Source organism: Bison bison, unplaced genomic scaffold, assembly GCF_000754665.1.
Source record: "Bison bison bison isolate TAMUID 2011002044 unplaced genomic scaffold, Bison_UMD1.0 scf7180017864181, whole genome shotgun sequence".
NCBI classification, from domain to species: Eukaryota; Metazoa; Chordata; class Mammalia; order Artiodactyla; family Bovidae; genus Bison; species Bison bison.
The window spans coordinates 3,032,811-3,052,349 of NW_011494753.1; the positions used below are offsets into that span (position 1 = coordinate 3,032,811).

Genomic DNA, 19,539 nt, shown 5'->3' on the forward strand with positions numbered 1-19,539 from the left:
ATTAGATACTAAATGATGTATTTTACAATTTTGATAATTATTAGGTAGTTACCATCTAAGAAAATCTTCAAAGTGCCAACATTTAAGTAGGTGGGCCATCTCTGTCAATTATAAAGTCTAACTGAGAATTTTGATAAGAAAAAAAAATTCCAAGTTTTTTAAACTTCTTTTCTTGAGAAAATTGTAGATTCACTTGCAGTTGTAAGAAACCATAGAGGGACCCTGGGTACGCCTCCCTTGGTTTTTTCCACGGCAGCATCTTACAAAACTACAGTGTGATATCACAGCCAGGAAGGACGATGACACAGTCAATGCTCAGAACACCTCCATGAGCACAGGATCCACCCTCCCTACCCACGTTGCCCTTTACAGACACACTCACCTTTCTCTCCCACTCAACCTCCCTTTCCAGACCCCTGTCAACCACGAGTCTGATCTCTGTTTTTATACTTTTGTCATTTCAAGGCTAGGATACAACTGGAAGCATAAAACATGTGACTTTTCACAACTGAGTTTTTTCACTCAGCTTGATTCCCTCAAGATTCATTCAAGTTGTTCCAGGCATCAATAGTTCATCCCTGTAGGACTTTACTGGAAAGCCAGTAGAGGAAAGGGATGGGAAGGGTGAGGGGGAGTAAGGAGGATCACAGGAACCAGGAGCCCTTATTTTTGTTCACGGCAAAACCATCCATGCCATTGTTGCTGTTGTTTAGTTGCTATGTCCTATCCAATTCTTCAAATCCTGAAAGATGATGCTGTGAAAGTGCTGCACTCAATATGCCAGCAAATTTGGAAAACTCAGCAGTGGCCACAGGACTGGAAAAGGTCAGTTTTCATTCCAATCCCAAAGAAAGGCAATGCCAAAGAATGCTCAAACTACTGCACAATTGCACTCATCTCATATGCTAGTAAAGTAATGCTCAAAATTCTCCAAGCCAGGCTTCAGCAATACGTGAACCGTGAACTTCCTGATGTTCAAGCTGGTTTTAGAAAGGGCAGAGGAACCAGAGATCAAATTGCCAACATCCACTGGATCATAGAGAAAGCAAGAGAATTCCAGAAAAACATCTATTTCTGCTTTATTGACTATGCCAAAGCCTTTGACTGCGTGGATCACAATAAACTGTGGAAAATTCTGAAAGAGATGGGAATACCAGACCACCTGACCTGTCTCTTGAGAAACCTATATGCAGGTCAGGAAGCAACAGTTAGAACTGGACATGGAACAACAGACTGGTTCCAAATAGGAAAAGGAGTACGTCAAGGCTGTATATTGTCACCCTACTTATTTAACTTCTATGCAGAGTACATCATGAGAAACACTGGACTGGAAGAAACACAAGCTGGAATTAAGATTGCCGGGAGAAATATCAATAACCTCAGATATGCAGATGATACCTCCCTTACGGCAGAAAGTAAAGAGGAACTAAAAAGCCTCTTGATGAAAGTGAAAGGAGAGTGAAAAAGTTGGCTTAAAGCTCAAAATTCAGAAAACGAAGATCATAGCATCCGGTCCCATCACTTCACGGGAAATAGATGGGGAACAGTGGAAACCGTGTCAGACTTTATTTTTCTGGGCTCCAAAATCACTGCAGATGGTGACTGCAGCCATGAAATTAAAAGACACTTCTTGGAAGGAAAGTTATGACCAACCTAGATAGCATATTCAAAAGCAGAGACATTACTTTGCCAACAAAGGTCTGTCTAGTCAAGGCTATGGTTTTTCCTGTGGTCATGTATGGATGTGAGAGTTGGACTGTGAAGAAGGCTGAGTGCAGAAGAATTGATGCTTTTGAACTGTGGTGTTGGAGAAGACTCTTGAGAGTCCCTTGGACTGCAAGGAGATCCAACCAGTCCATTCTGAAGATCAGCCCTGGGATTTCTTTGGAGGGAATGATACTGAAGCTGAAACTCCAGTACTTTGGCTACCTCATGCGAAGAGTTGACTTATTGGAAAAGCCTCTGATGCTGGGAGGGATTGGGGGCAGGAGGAGAAGGGGACAACAGAGGATGAGATGGCTGGATGGCATCACTGACTCGATGGACGTGAGTCTGAGTGAACTCCAGGAGTTGGTGATGGACAGGGAGGCCTGGCATGCTGCGATTCATGGGGTCGAGAAGAGTTGGACATGACTGAGCGACTGAACTGAACTGAACTGATCCAATTCTTTGTGACCCCATGGACTGTAGCCCGCCAGGCTCCTCTGTCCATGGGGTTTTCCACACAAGGATACTGGAGTGGGTTGCCATTTCCTTCTCCAGGTGGTGATACTAGTAAAAAACAAAACAAAACAAAAAACCTCGTCTGCCAATGCAGGAGACTTAATAGACATGGGTTCAATACCTGGGTCTGGAAAATCCCCTGGAGTAGGAAATTGCAACCCTCTGGAGTATTCTTGCCTGGAGAATCCCATGACAGAGGAGCTTGGTGGGTTACAGTCCGTGGGGTCACAAAGAGTCAGACACGACTGAGGTGACATAGCAGAGCACACACAGCACACGATTATGTTCATTAGAAGGACTGATGTCGAAGCTCCAATACTTTGGCCACATGATGCGAAGAGCCAACTCACTGGAAAAGACCCTGATGCTGGGAAAGATTGAGGGCAGGAGCAGAAGGGGACAACAGAGGGTGAGATGGTTGGATGGCATCACTGACTCAATGGGCATGAATTTGAGCAAACTCGGGGAGATAATGGAGGACAAGGAAGCCAGGACTGCTGCAGTTCATGAGGTTGCAAGGAATTGGACACAACTTTGTGACCAAACAACAAATTGTTGGTTTATCAATTTTCTAAGAATTTTTTTTGAAAGGAACTGAACATAAATTAGAGTGAATATACTTTAATTTTGGTGATTCAGAAGGTATCAATAACCGTTTTCTCGCTGGAGTTCAGCTTGTTCTGAGTATTTGCATCCATTGTCCTGTGGCTAAGCCATGGTCCTGGGTAGCATGCCTATGTGTCCACTGCAGATGGTAGTGGGAGCTGGCCAAGAATCTCTGATCCACTGTAATGACCTGCATGACTTTGGGAAGCTGTCTCATTTCACTGTGCCTGAGCGTCCTCATCTGTAAAATGGAATAACAGGGCTTCCGTGGTGGCTCAGTGGTAAAGAATCCACCTGCCAATACAGGAGACATGGGTTTGATCCCTAATTCAGGAAGACTCCATATGCCGTGGGGGCAACTAAGCCCTTCGCCACAACTACTAAGCCTGTGCTCTAGGGCCTGGAAGCCGCCAACTACTGAAGCCCCTACGCCCTTTAGCCTGTGTTCTACAACAAGAGAAGCTACCGCAATGAGAAGTCTGAGCTCCACAACTAGAAAGTAGCCCCTACTCACTGCAGCTAGAGAAAAACCCAAGCAGCAACGAAGACCCAGCACAGTCAAAATAAATAAATAAATAAATGGAATAGCAATACCCACTTATCTCAGGGCTGTGAGGGTGAAATTAGTTCGCAAACATGAAGGGCTCAGAGCAAGGCTCAGCACACAGTGAGGTTCAATAAGCACCATCTACGATCCCATGACGGATGGCCAGTCACCTGGGGACTTTCATTTGCTCACAAACACTGGAGGATGAATTCAGTAAAGGGCTTTGAGGCCTCATCCACAAATGCTTAAGGAAAACAGCTGCAGAAATGACTGGATGCCCACTCCAGAATGCCCTTCTCTGGCCTAAACAAATTCTATATCATTGCTCCTACTGTTCAACTGAGGAGAGAAAAAAATTCTGATGTCCACACACCTTTTACTGCTCTGCTGTTGCTCTGCCTCTGGAAGGTTCTGTCCACTTGTTTGAGTGACAGTAGTTTGATTAAAGCTCAGGAATATAAAGAATGAAGTCAAAAAGAAGGAAGAGGCACTCAGGAAATACACACAGAAGTAATTTAAATGCTCTTATTAGCCTTTAGCCACCTAGGGACTTAGGTACTATTTATAATAAGAAGTAAAATTTCCAATCTGCATTTAACTTATATTAAAACATTTCTGCATGTGCTCAGACCAGACAGTGTTCCTTAAATGCCTTCTAGGATCTGTTCAAAGATAAATGGAGGCACACAGAAGTTTGTGAGAGTTTTGAATATATAAATATTTGGATTGAGGAGCCACAAGTGGCATCACCAACTCAATGGACATGAGTTTGAGCAAACTCTGGGAGATAGTGGAGGACAGGGAAGCCTGGTGTGCAGCAGTCCACGGGGCTGCGAAGAGTTGGACACGACTGAGCGACTGAACAACAGCAAGGTGGCTTCCATGAACGAGGCAGGAAGAGGGTGAGAAGCAGAGAAGGATATGATGGATAGGGGACTTGGTGATTAACAGGAGGGAGTAAAGAAGAAAAAAGTCACCCCCATGGCCTAAGCAGGGGCAGCTGTTCCGAGATGGGCAGGCCGCATGGGGTGTGGAACTGTTGGGAACAGTGAGGAAGAACTCAGTGGGGTCCACTGAGTCTGAGAGGGCTGCGGTTCTCTGCGTGGAGGGAGCTCAGTGGGTCTGGGCTGGACTCTGGGACATGGGCATGGCCAGTGCAGGGGTGGGGACACCACCAGGGAGGCAGCTGAACTTGCCCAGCAAGGGTGTGCTCGGCCAGGAGAGATGAGAGTCTGAATCAGAACCCAGAAAATGAAGTGAAAGTGTTAGATGTTCAGCCATGTCAGATTCTTTGTGACCCTGTGGACTATAGCCCGTCAGGCTCTTCTGTCCATGGGATTCTCCAGGCAAGATACTGGAGTGGGTTGCCATTCCCTTCTCCAGGGATCTTCTCGACTCAGGGATTGAACCCAGGTCTCCTGCACTGCAGGCAGATTCTTAACCATCTGAGCCACCAGGAGAAGCCCTGAGAACCCATAGCTGGGTCCTAATTCTGGAGCAGAAAGAGTCTATAAAGATCTAGATGAGGATGAACAGAGAGAAGGGAAACCAGGGAGGTGGGCATATAAATGGGCAAATGCACCAGTGCAGGAGGTTTCCACACCCCTGGCCCAACACACCCAGCAGACAATGAGTGACGACAGGGACGAGCCAAACCCCACACCATGTCTCACAGATGTGTGCCAGAACCTGGACTCACAAGATGTGTGGGGCTTTAACAAAACTTGCTTGCAAACTTGGATGCAAAGCAAAGGTCAACAAACTAACACTAAGACACAGGCGTATGGGGTTATCCAACCACAGTGCAGTTATGTTTGCTGTGAATGACAGGAAAAAAACTGATTAAGCCCTTTCTACCTCTGCAAATTCACAACACACAGTGGAATAACTCAGGGATTAAAAAGTGAATCATAATGAAAATGAGAGATCCTTGGAACCACATAAAACATAAAACTTGTGCTGGCTCAGTCGTGTCTGACTCTTTGTGACCCCATGGACTGTAGCCCACTAGGTTCCTCTGTCCATGGAATTCTCCAGGCAAGAATACTGGAATTGCTGTTTCCTTCTCCAGGGGATCTTCCTGACCCAGGGATTGAACTAGAGTCTTCTGCATTGGCAGATGAATTCTTTACCACTGTACATGGAAGCCTGTGGGTACATATACATAAACATTTATATATTAAATTAAATATATATTAAAGAGTCAAATTTTAGCAAATGCTGCATCTATTAAGTATACATGCATGTATTTGTACATACTCATATGTGTATGTATATGTATGTATATACAAATATATAAATATACATACATTTTAGCATACACACATCTCAATAGATGTAGCATTTTTGCTAAAGTTTAAGACTCTTTAATGGTAAATTCTAAGCAAAACAGTAATAAAATGGGATTCCCTAAACCTGGAAAATACTATTTAGTCCCAGAAAATTTCAATAAACATTATTCCTAATTATTGAATACACTTCCTTTAAAATCAGGAAGGAATAAAACAGATAAACAACAAGGACCTAATGTATAGCACAGGAAACTACACTCAACATCTTGTAATAACCGATAGTGGTTGAAAGAATCTGAGTCACTTTGCTGTACACTTGAAACTACATTGTACACAACATTGTAATTTACATTACACAACATTGTAAATAAACTATACCTCAATAAAAATAAAGTAAAATAAATCAGGAAGAAAACAAGATGTCTGGTTCAAGCCCTATTCAATACTGTGCTGAAGAGTCCTTGTCAGTTTGGGAAGATAGGAAAAATGAAGAAAAATCAATAAGCAACAAAAAGACTGGAAAGGAAGAAGCATACTGCCATTATTCCCAGATAAGGTAACCCACTAAATAGAAAACCCCAAGCAATCTATGGGCAAACTGTCAGAGTAAATGGAGTTATTAGTAACTGGATGCATGACCAATGAACAGAAGTAAATGTGTTTCTCTATACAAACATTTTAAAATCAGAAAATGTTCTTCAAAAAACTCTACTTTTCCTGTAGTGGGACAAAACTATATGACATCTAGGAATGTATCTAACAAAAATCATACCAATTTTATTGAAAAACACGACAGAAGGATACATAAATGGAAAGATACACCAAAAATGGCCATTCTCAGACAACTAACCTAAAAATACAATGCAGTTACAAATGAATGGCTTCGTGTGTCTAAGACAGAGAGAGAAATGGGGAAGGGGGAGGGCAGGGGAGAGTCCACAAAGGACAGAGAAGAGCCAAGATCATTTTGAGAAGAAAAAAGGGGGGCTGATCCTACCAAACACACACTTAATAAAGAAAAAGCATTTAATATAATGTGCTATTGACAATGAGTCAAGCCATACACCAACACAGAAGAAAAGAGACCCCAGAAATAAATGTTTTTAGATACAGATACTCAATATATAACCACATGACTAAATGACCACTAACCTGAGCTGTAACAGCAGATGATGATCTATCAGTGAAAAACAAAACTAGGTCGTATCTCACGCCACATGCATAACTAAGACCCAGGTGGATAAAAACTAAACATGAAAAGCAAAGTTTTAAAGCTTGTGGGAAAAAAATCCAGGAAGTTTATCTGACCTCAGGACGGGAAAATATTTCTTAAATGCAATATAGAAAGGACACTTCCAACAGGAAATGAATCTGACTGCACTGAAACTGAAAACTTGTCTCTGAAAAATGACATCCAAAATGAAACGAAATGACATCCCAAACAAAACTGAATGACAAGTTCCAGAGTGCATGAGATTTTTATGACTAAGGTCATTGTTTAGAACAGAGAACCCCACAGGAAGACAGACAAAACAGATGATTCACTGATGAGAAACACAAATGGCCAATACATTGACGATACAAGACAAGTCAAGAAGAATCTATGGCAAGAACTCTTGGCAAGGATGTGACTGAAGCAAAGGTACCTCTTCCACCGGCCGTGAGAATATTACCTCTTAGTAGAGAAATGGGATGTTTTGTAAAAGGGAAGATGGACCCTCCTTACATCCTGGCCTGTGTGCCTGCTGAAAAGACACAGCATGTGAGCCCAGGCTGATGACTGCATGACTAATCATTCTAGCACTGTTAAAATAGGCTTCCCTGGTGGCTCAGTGGTACAGAATCTGCCTGCCAATGCAGGAGACGCAGGTTTGATCCCTGGGTTGGGATGATCCCCTGGAGAAGGGAATGGCAATCCACTCCAGTATTCTTGCCTGGAAAATTCTATGGACAGAGACTCGCAGGTGACAGTCTATGGGGATGCAAAGAGTTGGACACGACTGAGCGACTCACACACTTACACAAGTAAATCAACTATACTTCAAAACAAACAAACAAACAAACTATACTTCAACAAAAAAATAAAAATAATAAATAAATAAGTAAATAAAAAGGTCGTGCAAAGCAGGTCACAAAGGATGGCCCCCAGAAAAGCCACACTGGGGTCAAGTATAGGTATCACTCCTCCACTGAGTCATCTCTCTGGCAGGAATTCTGCTCCCTCAGTCAAGATTCTGTCCTGTGGCCCCTCTGATCTTGGGCCTCTCTGCAAGGGCCTGGGGACAGTAAGGCCCTCCAGACAGTTATGCTCAGCTCAGCCATGGTCATCTTCTCCTTTCCTTGAGCTTCTATAACCAGTGTGTGTTGATTTCTGAATGAAGTCAGATCCCTAAATGCATCTCTGAATGCCTGCACGGGCCTGTCTCCATCTTTCTGGCCTTGCTTTCACGTCTTTCTTCACCCACAACTCATCCGTCACATGGACATTTAACAGCTTGAGGTACTGACGTATGACAGACGAATGACAGAGTGAGCATATTTTAAACACAGAATCCAATGAGTTTTGACACATGTGCACACCTGCATAGCCACCACCGCGATCAAGGGAGAGAATTTACCCATGGCCCCAGGATTACTTCCGGCTCCTTTGTTACAAGTAATTCTCTACCTTCACATTCCCTTCTGCCGGTTTTACATGTTCTTTCAAATGGCCTCATCATTCAATTATTATTGAAACATTTCCCATCCTACATACTTTCCTCTTAATGCCCTCTTCCCCTCGGCATATCGGTGCCAATTCAGAGCTCTGAACATAACTAAGTGCTTTAGACACAACCTTCGGTCTCAAGGAGTGGACTCTGCGCCGTCTCCTCCAGGTTGTGTATGCAAAACCACAACCTGCTCTCTGCCCCCCACTCAAGGCAATGGGGCCCCTCTGAAGCCCCTAGTTTGTCTGGGGAGTAGAGTGAAGGTCAGGTCTTTTATTATTTATCCTGGGACCACCCCAGCAAGCCCTCTTCATGATCCTCCTCTTCCCAGACCCTGACATGGAGTCTCGAAAGATCCCACAGTCAAGGGCAGAGGGCTGGGGACTACCTGCTGTGGGTCCTTATCTGAATGTGCCAAAAGCTGGGGGGTCCTCGTGTGAGGGGCCCACCCATGTGGCCCAGCACTCAGGCCCTGCAGGCTCCGCCCCCCCACCACCCCAGCTAACAGAAAGACAACTTTCATCAGCTACATCACAGTGCATCCCCCGGTGATGGCTTCAGGGTATCCACTTGGGGAGGGTCCAGGGCAGCGGTCTGGAAGGAAGAGGGGTGCATCTTGAAGCTGTGTTTGCTGAGCATGTTGCCTTAGACCTTAAAAATGTCCACTGTCAGGACATCCCTGGTGATCCAGGGTTAGGACTCCATGCTTCCACTGCAGGGGGCTGTCCTAGCCTGAGGACTGGAGAAACACTGAGTGATGGAGAGGGGCTCATTCATCCAGGCGAAGGCTTGACCCTCCACCCTTCCCCACCGGGTGGAGGGGTTCCGCCTGTGGGTGAACTGCAGCATCAGCTCTTCCCTGATGTCCAGCCGGCTGCCCACCCTGACCATTCTGGACTTGTCAGCCTTCACACTCCGTCACAAAATATCAATGTTCACTTATTCTCAGGGGCATTTTTATTTCTTCAGCATGGTTAAAAACATACTCAAGATTAAACAATGAGTCTATTTTTCAGGCCCCTAGGTTTTTAGGAAATTGTCTTGCTGGATTTCTTTTTTTTTTTTTTTTCTCCTTTAACTTCCTTAGAGACAAAGAAAAGAATCTTCAAGAGAAGTAAACTTATAAACTCAATAATTGATTGATTCCTGGAAAGTTTTATTTCCTTATCCATTGATAAGGTTTCTTTGGATAATTTGTTTTACTACAGTTCCATAAATTAAACCAGATACTTGAAGCGAACAAACAAACAAAAAAAGATCTTTACCTCTATTTTCAATTACAATTACATCATTATAATATAACTGTAATGATAACTCGGGATATAGCAAAGAATAAAGTTGGGATGGATATACTATCAACCCATGATGATTCATATTCTATCAGTTATGATTCCAATTTTTGTAACCTTTTAAAACTTCTGTTAATATTGATCGGAAAAGATGTCACAATCTTGTGTTGGGTTTGACTTGGCAAAGACCACCATTAACCTACCAAAACATCGTTTTATCATTTATTTTGTCACTAGACATTATTAGGAAGTGAAAGAAAGTGAGAGTGTTAGTTGTGTCCGACTCTTTGTGACCCCATGGACTGTAGCCCATCAGGCTCCTCTGTTTGTGGAATTCTCCCTGTGATCTGGGGTTTAGACGTGGTAGGAAAGCTTCAAAGAGACCCAGGGAGCAGGGGGGTTTCAGAGCCTCCAAACCCTCAAGAACAATCTGAGGGAACAGAGAAGCAGCATTGCCATCATCTTCCGGGCTCCAGAGATATTCCTCATCAGACTGGAAGAAGAATCGAGGACCACACTCCTTGTGACACAGGGCAGGTGCTGGGGGCCAGGTCCCTTCACATCGGGCCTCAGGAACCTCCTCTCTCTCTGTGGCCACTGCTCTTTTTGCCAGCCAGTTTCCCAGAGCATGGGAATTCACAGAGAGTTCCCCTGACAGACTGGTCACCATTTCCGGCATCTGAAATGTCTCCTACAGTGGACCCACCACAGGCCCCTGTTCCAGAGAGTGACACTGCCGTCTGTGCCCGCCAGGTGTTAGGTGGTCCTCCAGAGCGTCCAAACCCCCACATACTGTGTCCCCCATACACATACTACAGAGCCCCTATTGTACAATGTAGCGTTAGTGGTAAAGAACCTGCCTGCCAATGCAGGAGACGCCAAGAGACTCAGGTTCGATTTCTGGATCGAGAAGATCCCCTGGAAGAGGGATGGCAATCCACTCCAGTATTCTTGCCTGGAGAATGGACAGAGGAGCCTGGTGGGCTACAGTCTGTGAGGTCGCAAGGAGTCAGACATGACTGAAGTAACTTAGCATGCATGTGCCATAGGACCACCATCAAGGGCTCCTTGCACTGTAGCCTTATTTTTCAGAAAAAGTTTAGCAGTTTAGTTTCAGGGAAAAGAGGAAAAGAATTGGGTTTGTTGTTCAGATGCGTGTGTAAGTGGCCAATTTTGATTTTCAGGAGCAGGAAAAACTTGTAGGGAGAAAAAGAAAGAAGTGATATAAACAATTTTCCACGCCATTAAAGAAAAATCAGATGCTGTACATAAGAATAGACTTCCATGGGAAACTGTAACATTTCTTGCTCCAAATATCTTTAAAAAGGCAAAATAAGTACCCATCTGTTCTCTGATGGTATAATAGCAAAAATGTTGGCTCAGCCATAAAAAAGAACGAAATAATGCCATTTGCAGCAACATGGATGCAACTAGAGATGATCATCCTAAGTGAGTCAGAAAGAGAAAGACAAATACCAAATGATACCACTTACACGTAGAATCTAAAATATGGCACAAATGAACATATCTGTGACTCACAGACATAGAAAACACACTTGTGGTTGCCAAAGGGAAGGGGAAGGATTGGGAGTTTGGGTTTAGCAGATGCAAACTATTATATATAGGATGGATAAACAACAAGGTCCTATTGTACAGCACGAGGAGCTATACTCAATATCCTATGATAAACCATAATGGAAAAGAATATGAAAAAGAATGTACCTATAACTAAGTCAATTGGCTGTACAGCAGAAATTAAACACAACACTGTAAGTCAACCAGAGTTCAATAAAATCAAACGCTGGAACAGCAGTGACACACGTCATATCAATATTTGTGTCGACCTCTTTCAACCATTCAGCAGTGCTTCACAGAGGTCGGAGGCAGAAAGTGAAATGGTTAAAATGGAAAATTCAAAAAACAAAACCTTTAAAGTGGAAATTTCTAATTGTTTAAGGGGCTTCCCTGATGGCTCAGATGGTAAAGAATCTGTCTGCAGAGCAGGAGACTTGGGTTTGATCCCTGGGTCAGGAAGATTCCTTGGAGGAGGAAATGGCAACCCACTGCAGTATTCTTGCCTGAAGAATCCCACGGACAGAGGAGCCTGGTGGGCTACAATCCATGGGGTTGCACAGAGTTGGACATGACTGAGTGACTTTCACTAACTGTTTACAATGCTCTCCAGAAAGATGTCCCCTGTTGCATGTGCCCAGCTGCAGGGACCAAGAACTGAAAGGAACACGGTTAAAAGAACATTCCCAGGAGAAATCTCAGGGATGGAGTGGGAGGCAGGAGCGAGTGAAGCCTGGGTCACCTTCAAGGTCAGTCGCACGGCATTGCAGTCCTCGCGCAGCGGGTTCAGCTTCAGCGTCTCCCCGAGGTTGCTGCAGCCGGACACCTGATGCTGGGTCTCGCAGCAGACACATACCTCCACACTGTCGAACTTTATCTGGACAGGGGAACACAGACAGAGCTCAAGGTTAGAACCTGGCGTGTGGTTCCTAACAATAAGGAACACGGGACAAGCATCCTATCTCATTTTCTTTACATAATAAAGTCAAGATGAATTTTTTAACAGACAAAACTCACCAGAAATACCATTAGGAATTATTTAAAATTCCTATTTTCAAAAGCAATTAATAAAAAAATAAAATATAAGAAACCTAAGCTATAAAGTTAGGATTTCCCAGGTGGTGCAGTGGTAAAGAACCCACCTGCCAATGCAGGAAACGTGTGTTTGATCCCTGGGTCAGGAAGATTCCCCCGGAGGAGGAAATGGCAACCCAGTCCAGTATTCTTGCCTGAAGAATCCCATAGACAGAGGAGCCTGGTGGGCCACAGTCCATAGGGTTGCAAAGAGTCAGACACAACTGAAGTAACTTACCACGCGTGCACTCACATAGTAGAGATTAAAAGAATATGGGTAGCTCTACAGCCATAAATTTTCAAATCTAGAGGACACAGATAATTTCCTAGCAAAATACAAGCTATGATACCTAGTCCATAAGTAAACCTAAAGATCAATAACCATAAAAGAGACTCAGTTCAGTTCAGTTCAGTCGCTCAGTCGTGTCTGACTCTTTGTGACCCCATAAATTAAAGTACGCCTTGTCCATCACCAACTCCTGGAGTTCACTCAAACTCATGTCCATCGAGTCGGTGATGCCATCCAGCCATCTAATCCTCTGTCATCCCCTTCTCCTCCTGCCCCCAATCCCTCCCAGCATCAGAGTCTTTTCCAATCAGTCAACTCTTCGCATGAGGTGGCCAAAGTAAAAGATATTAGAAAGTCCAAAATGGTATTTCAGGCTGAGTTTGCTACTGCTATTGCTAAGTCACTTCAGTCGTGTCCGACTCTGTGTGACCCCATAGACGGCAGCCCACCAGGCTCCCCTGTCCCTGGGATTCTCCAGGCAAGAACAATGGAGTGGGTTGCCATTTCCTTCTCCAAGGCATGAAAGTGGAAAGTGAAAGTGAAGTCGCTCAGTCGTGTCCAACTCTTAGCGACCCCATGGACTGTAGCCTACCAGGCTCCTCCATCCATGGGATTTTCCAGGGAAGAGTTCTGGAGTAGGGTGCCATTGCCTTCTCAGAGGCTGAGTTTGCTCTGACCTTTAATGAAAAGATAATTCCTATGTTTTAAAACAATTTCAGAGCAAGAGATAAAGAAGAAAATACCACAGTTACCTTATAAAGCTAGTTTAACCTTACCCACAATTCTGAAAAGGAAAAACAAAAGCTCCCCACTCCTACCACAAACCAAAAGGTCAGCTTCTCCTTTCAAACATGAAAATATTCTAAGCAAAACAGTGGCTCCTTGAATCCAAAGCTGTATTAAAGGAATTATATTCCACTGCTGTACTAAAAAGTATTGAATGCAAACTATACAGCCCAAGTCTAAATGCCTACAAGAAAGGGAATTTATAGATTCATAAAACAAAAGAGTCCAGGGTTCGGAATTCATGCATGGTGGCAAGCAGGTACTGAAATGTTCTCAGCGCTTTCTCAGTCTCCACCGGCCCTTTCCTTAGGGTTGGCTGTACGCTCAGAAGGAATCTCCTAAAAATACATCTGGAAGCTTAGCAGCCTTAGTGGTCAGTGTGTGCGTTCTAAATGCTATAGCCCCAGGCCTGGCTGGCCGTGCAGCACAAGGGAGAGAGGAAAACTTAGTTCTGTTAAACATCATGTATTTACTTGTTCCCAAAACCTAGGTTACCCTGAAAAATATCCAAGTTTCATTTTAGAAATAGGATTCTGGAACAGTGGTAAATCAATCAAGAAAATCTGTTCCAGGGACAAATCAAAGGAGAAAAATCATACAATCTTATAAATAGATCTCAAAAAACTAGTGCCTCAAATTTAGCAGGCATTCATGGTAAAAACTCTCAGTCACTTTCAAGAATAGGAGAAAATGACTTAAATCTGATAAGGCTTTTACCCGGCAAATATCAAAAGCAAATACCATTTTAAAAATATTTATTTGTTTTGAAGGACTGCACCGGGCCTTTGTTGCTGTGCACAGGGTTCCTTCGGTAGTTGTGATACATAAGCTTAGCTGCCCCACAGCCTATGGAATCTTCCCGGACCAGAGATCGAACCTGTGTCACCTGCACTGGTAGGTGGATTAACCACTGGACCACCAGGGAAATCCACAAATACCATTTTAACTGGAGAAATATGAAGGCAATTCCACTAAGATCAGGAATAACACAGAGGAATGACACCCGTGGCCACAATTCTGCATTGTTTTAGGAGAGCTTGCTAATTTAAAGATAAGAAATGACTGCAAACTGTGTAAATACTGGAGAAGATAGAACTGTCTTTCCAAACGCGATCGAATATCTAAAAACAATCTAAGAGACTACACTAAAAATGATGGCAATTAAGAGTATTTGTTCAAAGAAAACCCAGAAGAAATGCCCCATGTAAGTGATTTAAACAATCTTGAGGGCATGACTTTCTGAGTCTGCTTATGAGTCTATCCACAACTCTACTCTTTTTCCATCTAACAAACACTTTACTTGTTTCACTAAAGAGTATTTGTTGCATTGGTTATAATAAATATGATACTGTGCTGTGCTTAGTTGCTCAGTCCTGTCTGACTCTCTGTGACCTCATTGGCTGTAGCCCACCAGGCTCCTCTGTCCATGGGTATTCTCCAGGCAAGAATATTGGAGTGGGTTGCCATGCCCTCCTCCAGGGGATCTTCCCAACCCAGGGATCAAACCCAGGTCTCCTGCATTGCAGGTGGATTCTTTACCGTCTGAGTCACCAGGGAATACCAAGAATGCTGGAGTGGGTAGCCTATCCCTTCTCCAGGGGATCTTCCCAACCCAGGAATTGAACTGGGGGTTCCTGCATTGCAGGCAGATTCTTTACCAGCTGAGCTACCCAGGAAGCCCAAATATGATACTATTAATAACCAATTAAAAATAAAAATGGCAAAAATATTCTATTTAAAGTAACAATAACAAGTAAAAGATAAGAGATTAAACATGGAAATTTAATGATATGTGAAGCTATGTATAAAATGCTATTAAATGGCAAAAACTCAGGTACAGGAGATGTGGGTCATTCTATCTGGCACCCATACCATGGAGCCCTCCTCCCAGACTGGAGAATCTTTTTGTGAATCTTCCACTTTTCCCAGAAAGGCTTCCCTGGCCAGCACTCCAGAGAGAGAGCAGGCAGGTGTCCCAGGCTCCACCGGTAGGACATGATACCTCTACAGGGCACTCTAAGTGGAAGCTTGGGGTGTGCACTGAACTGGCTCCACCCTGGCTCTGTAAGTAGCAGACATGAACCACTTCCAGAAGGGCAGGAGCTGGGCTCTGGGGGCAGCATCCAGAGCCCATGGTCAGCATGGTCAGACACAAGCCCAGGGCTGACGACAGGGTCACTCCCAACAGCAGCTCCTCAGTATGATTTGGAACACTGCTCCCTTCCTGGCTTTGTAGCCCCCAAATCTGATTTCTGGCCATCCTGGAGACTGAGCTTTAGGGGGTCCCATAATAATTCCTTCAGATGGATAACAGCTCCAGTTGTTTCTTTGAAACTCAGAACTGGGACTGACACATACGGCCTGAATCCGTGGAGGGCATGGTTGGCTCCCACGTGGAAATCTGTGACATCTCCGAAATGCTGGCCCTTGCCAGAGATGCACAGATGGCTCAGCGGTAAAGAATCTGCCTGCCAATGCAGGAGATGCAGGTTCAATCCCTGGGTTGGAAAGATCCCCTGGGGAAGGAAATGGCAACCCACTGCAGTATTCTTGCCTCAAGAATCTCATGGACAGAGGAGTCTGGCGGACTACAGTCCTTGGGGATGCAAAGAGTTGGACACGACTGAGCACTCACCCACTCTGGAATCCAAACTGAGTCCCAGGGGGTGGATGTGCAAAAGCGTTTTAAAGACTATTTGGAATAATAAACATTCAAGAATTAAGCCCCCAAATTGGGAAAGAATGGTAACCTGAGAAGTAGATGTCTTAACACACTAAAGCTCAGCTGAGGACATCTAGGTGGCTTGAAATAGCTGCCATCTCTTTCAAATGCTCAACTGGACTGAGGTCCCTGGTCTCCCTCACCTACTGATGACTCTGGTAAAGATTCCAAGACCTAGAGAGAAAAGTCTAGTTGGAACAGCTTGGCTGAGCAACAATGATGCACACATCGGGGCGGAGGTAAGCTGCCCCCAAGAACACAGGACAAATATCCTTCCAAAAGCTGCTCTGGCTTAGAGTCCAATCAACCCATAAGAGTAAGCCATAGGGTCTTCCTTGGTGGTCCAGTGGCTGAGAATCTGCCTGCAAATCAGGGGACACAGATCCAATCCCTGGTGAGGGAACTAAAATCCCACATCCTTTGGGACAATTAAGCCTGCAAGCCACAACTACTGAAGCCCATGCACACTCTAGAGCTGTGCTCCCCAACAAGAAGCCACTGCAATGAGAAGCCTGTGCACCACAACTAGAGAGTAGCCTGTTTGCTGAAACTAGAGAAAGCCTAGGCAGCAACAAAGACCTAGTGCAGCCAAAAATAAATAAATAAATACATTTAAAATGAAGCCATAAGGAAGGCACCAAGCGGGTGTCTTCCTTTCTCCTTCCCGTGGAAACATACTGGCCCTGAGCTCCCCCTGAAGTTGGCACGTGCCACAACCCTCAAGCAGGGGTCAACGCCTGGGGCTCCACTGAGTCCTTGAGCTCTTAGCAGCACCAGGACAAAGTCTGGCTTTCCTGAGCGAGCCTGTGTCCCCACAGCTCAAAAGCCTTGAGGAATGATTGCATATGACCACGGCCCCACCTTGGCATTGACTCCGAGGCTGCTAACGTAAATGGCTACACAGCTTTCTGGGGAGGCAGAAGAGAGAGTCTGGGTTTGGGGGGGTGCAGTAGAAGGATGGTTCAGCACATCGAGTGACCCGTTATCAACCTCAGGGGATGACATTAACCTCGTCCGTTACTTCACTGAGGCTGTGATTAATTCTGAGACAAATTGTGGAAGCCTTCTGATGAGGTCCGTGACCTCGGCGTCTTGGTGTGCGGGGGCTGGCAGATTTATCTCAGGATGTCCCTCCGTGCTCGGGTCACTGGGACCCACGTGATAGAGCTTTGCGGTGATTTCGCATGAATCTCTTTGCAGCACTGAAAAGCCAGCCTGGCCCCGAACCCCTCTAATTAATGGCCTGTCAGCCTGACAGGGAGGAGAAAGGGCCCAATGGAAAGGGAGGGCCCAGGGGCCCGTGTGTACGATGCTCCTGCCATGCCCAGCCTGACACTAAGTGGGGTGGGGGTCCTCAAGGCTGGGTTTGACCAGTTTTCCTCCAGCACCTGTGGCTTCAAACAGGTCAGGGCCCTGAAAGTTCCCCCTAGGCTTGTTCTTCTATTGTTGTTGTTGTTCAGTTGCTGTCATGTCCGGCTCTTTACAACTCCATTGACTGCAGCTGGCAGGCTTCCCTGTCCTTCACTTTCTACAGGAGTTTGCTCAAACTGGTGTCCAGCCACCTCATCCTCTGTCATCTCCTTCTCCTCCTGTCCTTAATTTTTCCCAGCGTCAAGGTCTTTTCCAACGACTCGGCTCTTTGCACCAGATGGCCAAAGTACTTGAGCTTCAGCTTCAGCATCAGTCCTTGAGTTCTTCCCAATTCATTAAAATTTAAATTTTCATCTTTAAACGGACAGATTTTTTGTCCTCATATTGCTTTCACGATGCTGCTTTCCTCTGTCAAGGAAGCTTGACAGTGATGGTGGACCAATGTTTCTGAATCCCACTTTGCACATAATTAAGTGCGCTGGAACACAGGCGTGCTGCTGATGACAGCAAAACGCTGCTCTGTTCTCTGGTTCTCACTGCACTTTAGAACATGCATCACAGGGTCAATGGGGAACATCCACTAACAAAACTTCCTTAAAACCCAAAGTCTGTTGAGGAGCTAAGGTTTTGTGTGTTTTTTAAAATTGTGTGTGTGTATAAAGCATCTAAGGCAAACAATATCTAATTCCAGAAGATAGAAATTTTATTATAAAAATCATACAATGAAGCTTTTAAACCTTCCCTGACCTTTCAGGGAAAACTAGGACCTGCTTTTTATTCAGATCATCAGACATTTCACCTTTATTTTGGTCTTGATTTCATCACAGTCTATCTGTTTGCTAATTTAGCTGTTGTCTCTGCAACAGATGCTCAAATTATTTGTGGAATAATAAATCTAACAGAGGGCACAGCCTTTACATTTTTCATCACATGAGTGCCAATGCGAGAGAGACAGGCAGAGACAGACAGAAACAGAGAGACAGAGAGAGATAGAGAGTGACAGAGACAGGGTGAGACAGAGAGAAAGACAGAGACAGACAGAGATAGAGTGTGACAGAGACAAAGAGACAGACAGGGAGATACAGAAGGGGGAGAGAGAGACAGAAGCAGAGAAAAAGAGACAAAGAGACAGACACAGAGAGAGAGACAGAGCTAGAAGGAGAGAGAGCACTAATCTGCAAGTGGAGAATCTGAAGGGGCCATTGTAACCTTCCTGTCAGGGAGCCAGTTGTCCCCATAGGACATGGCAACAATTTCTGCCATCCTAGGAGTCTTTACAAGATCTTTTTGTTCAAATGACACTTTCAAGGGCGGCAGAAGTTGATAAATTATGAATGTTCACAGCAGCCTCCCTGCTGATCAGGGAAACGAGGCTGCTGGTCTTGAGATGTTCCCACCACAGGAGAGGCCTGGAGCCAGCTGGACCGCGGGGGTGGGGACTTCATCTCCTCCCTGCCTTTTGTTAACAATGCAGAAGTGTGTTTTGGGGGCCAGACTCTGAGAAGTCATTAGTTAGCATCGTAATCAACGCAGAGCCTGACTTGGCCTGCAGAAGCAGACAGAGGGCGGAACACGGTTAACAGGAACACAAGGCACATTTAGCATTTCTGTTCCACAGAGACCCAAGTGAGGATGTTTGGAATAACAGAAACATCATAAAGAACTAAAATGAGGTTCTGTGGCCAAATTAACTGAGGAAAATAGTGGTTTAGAAAATGAAACAGGGGCTTCGCTGGTGGCTCAGTGCTAAGTTCAATCCCTGGTCTGGGAAAATCCCACATGCCATGGAGCAACTCAGCCCATGCACCACAACTACTGAGCCTGTGCTCTGCAACAAGAGAAGCTACAGCAATGAGAAGCCCGTGCACTGCAACTAGAGAATAACCCCCATTCGCAGAAACTAGAGAAAGCCCAGCAATGAAGACCCAGCACAACCAAAATATAAATAAATTATATTTAAAAACAAAACAAAAATGAAACGGCCTCTCTCCTGCGTGGCTTCTCAGTCTGTCAGTCTTTCCCTGCTTGTCACCACCACATGGCAGGGGACCAGGGACCCGG

The 19,539-nt window shown here is 44.8% G+C and overlaps 1 protein-coding gene across 1 annotated transcript in view; it reads right to left on the reverse strand.

Moving 5' to 3' along the window:
- Nucleotides 1–19,539, reverse strand: part of FAM189A1 (family with sequence similarity 189, member A1) — a gene marked incomplete at its 5' end in the record, with an annotated part of 239,915 nt that overhangs the window by 21,460 nt on the left and 198,916 nt on the right. Inside the window, 1 exon segment of the mRNA XM_010843397.1 lies at nucleotides 11,979–12,113. Coding sequence (XP_010841699.1) covers nucleotides 11,979–12,113 — 135 coding nt within the window.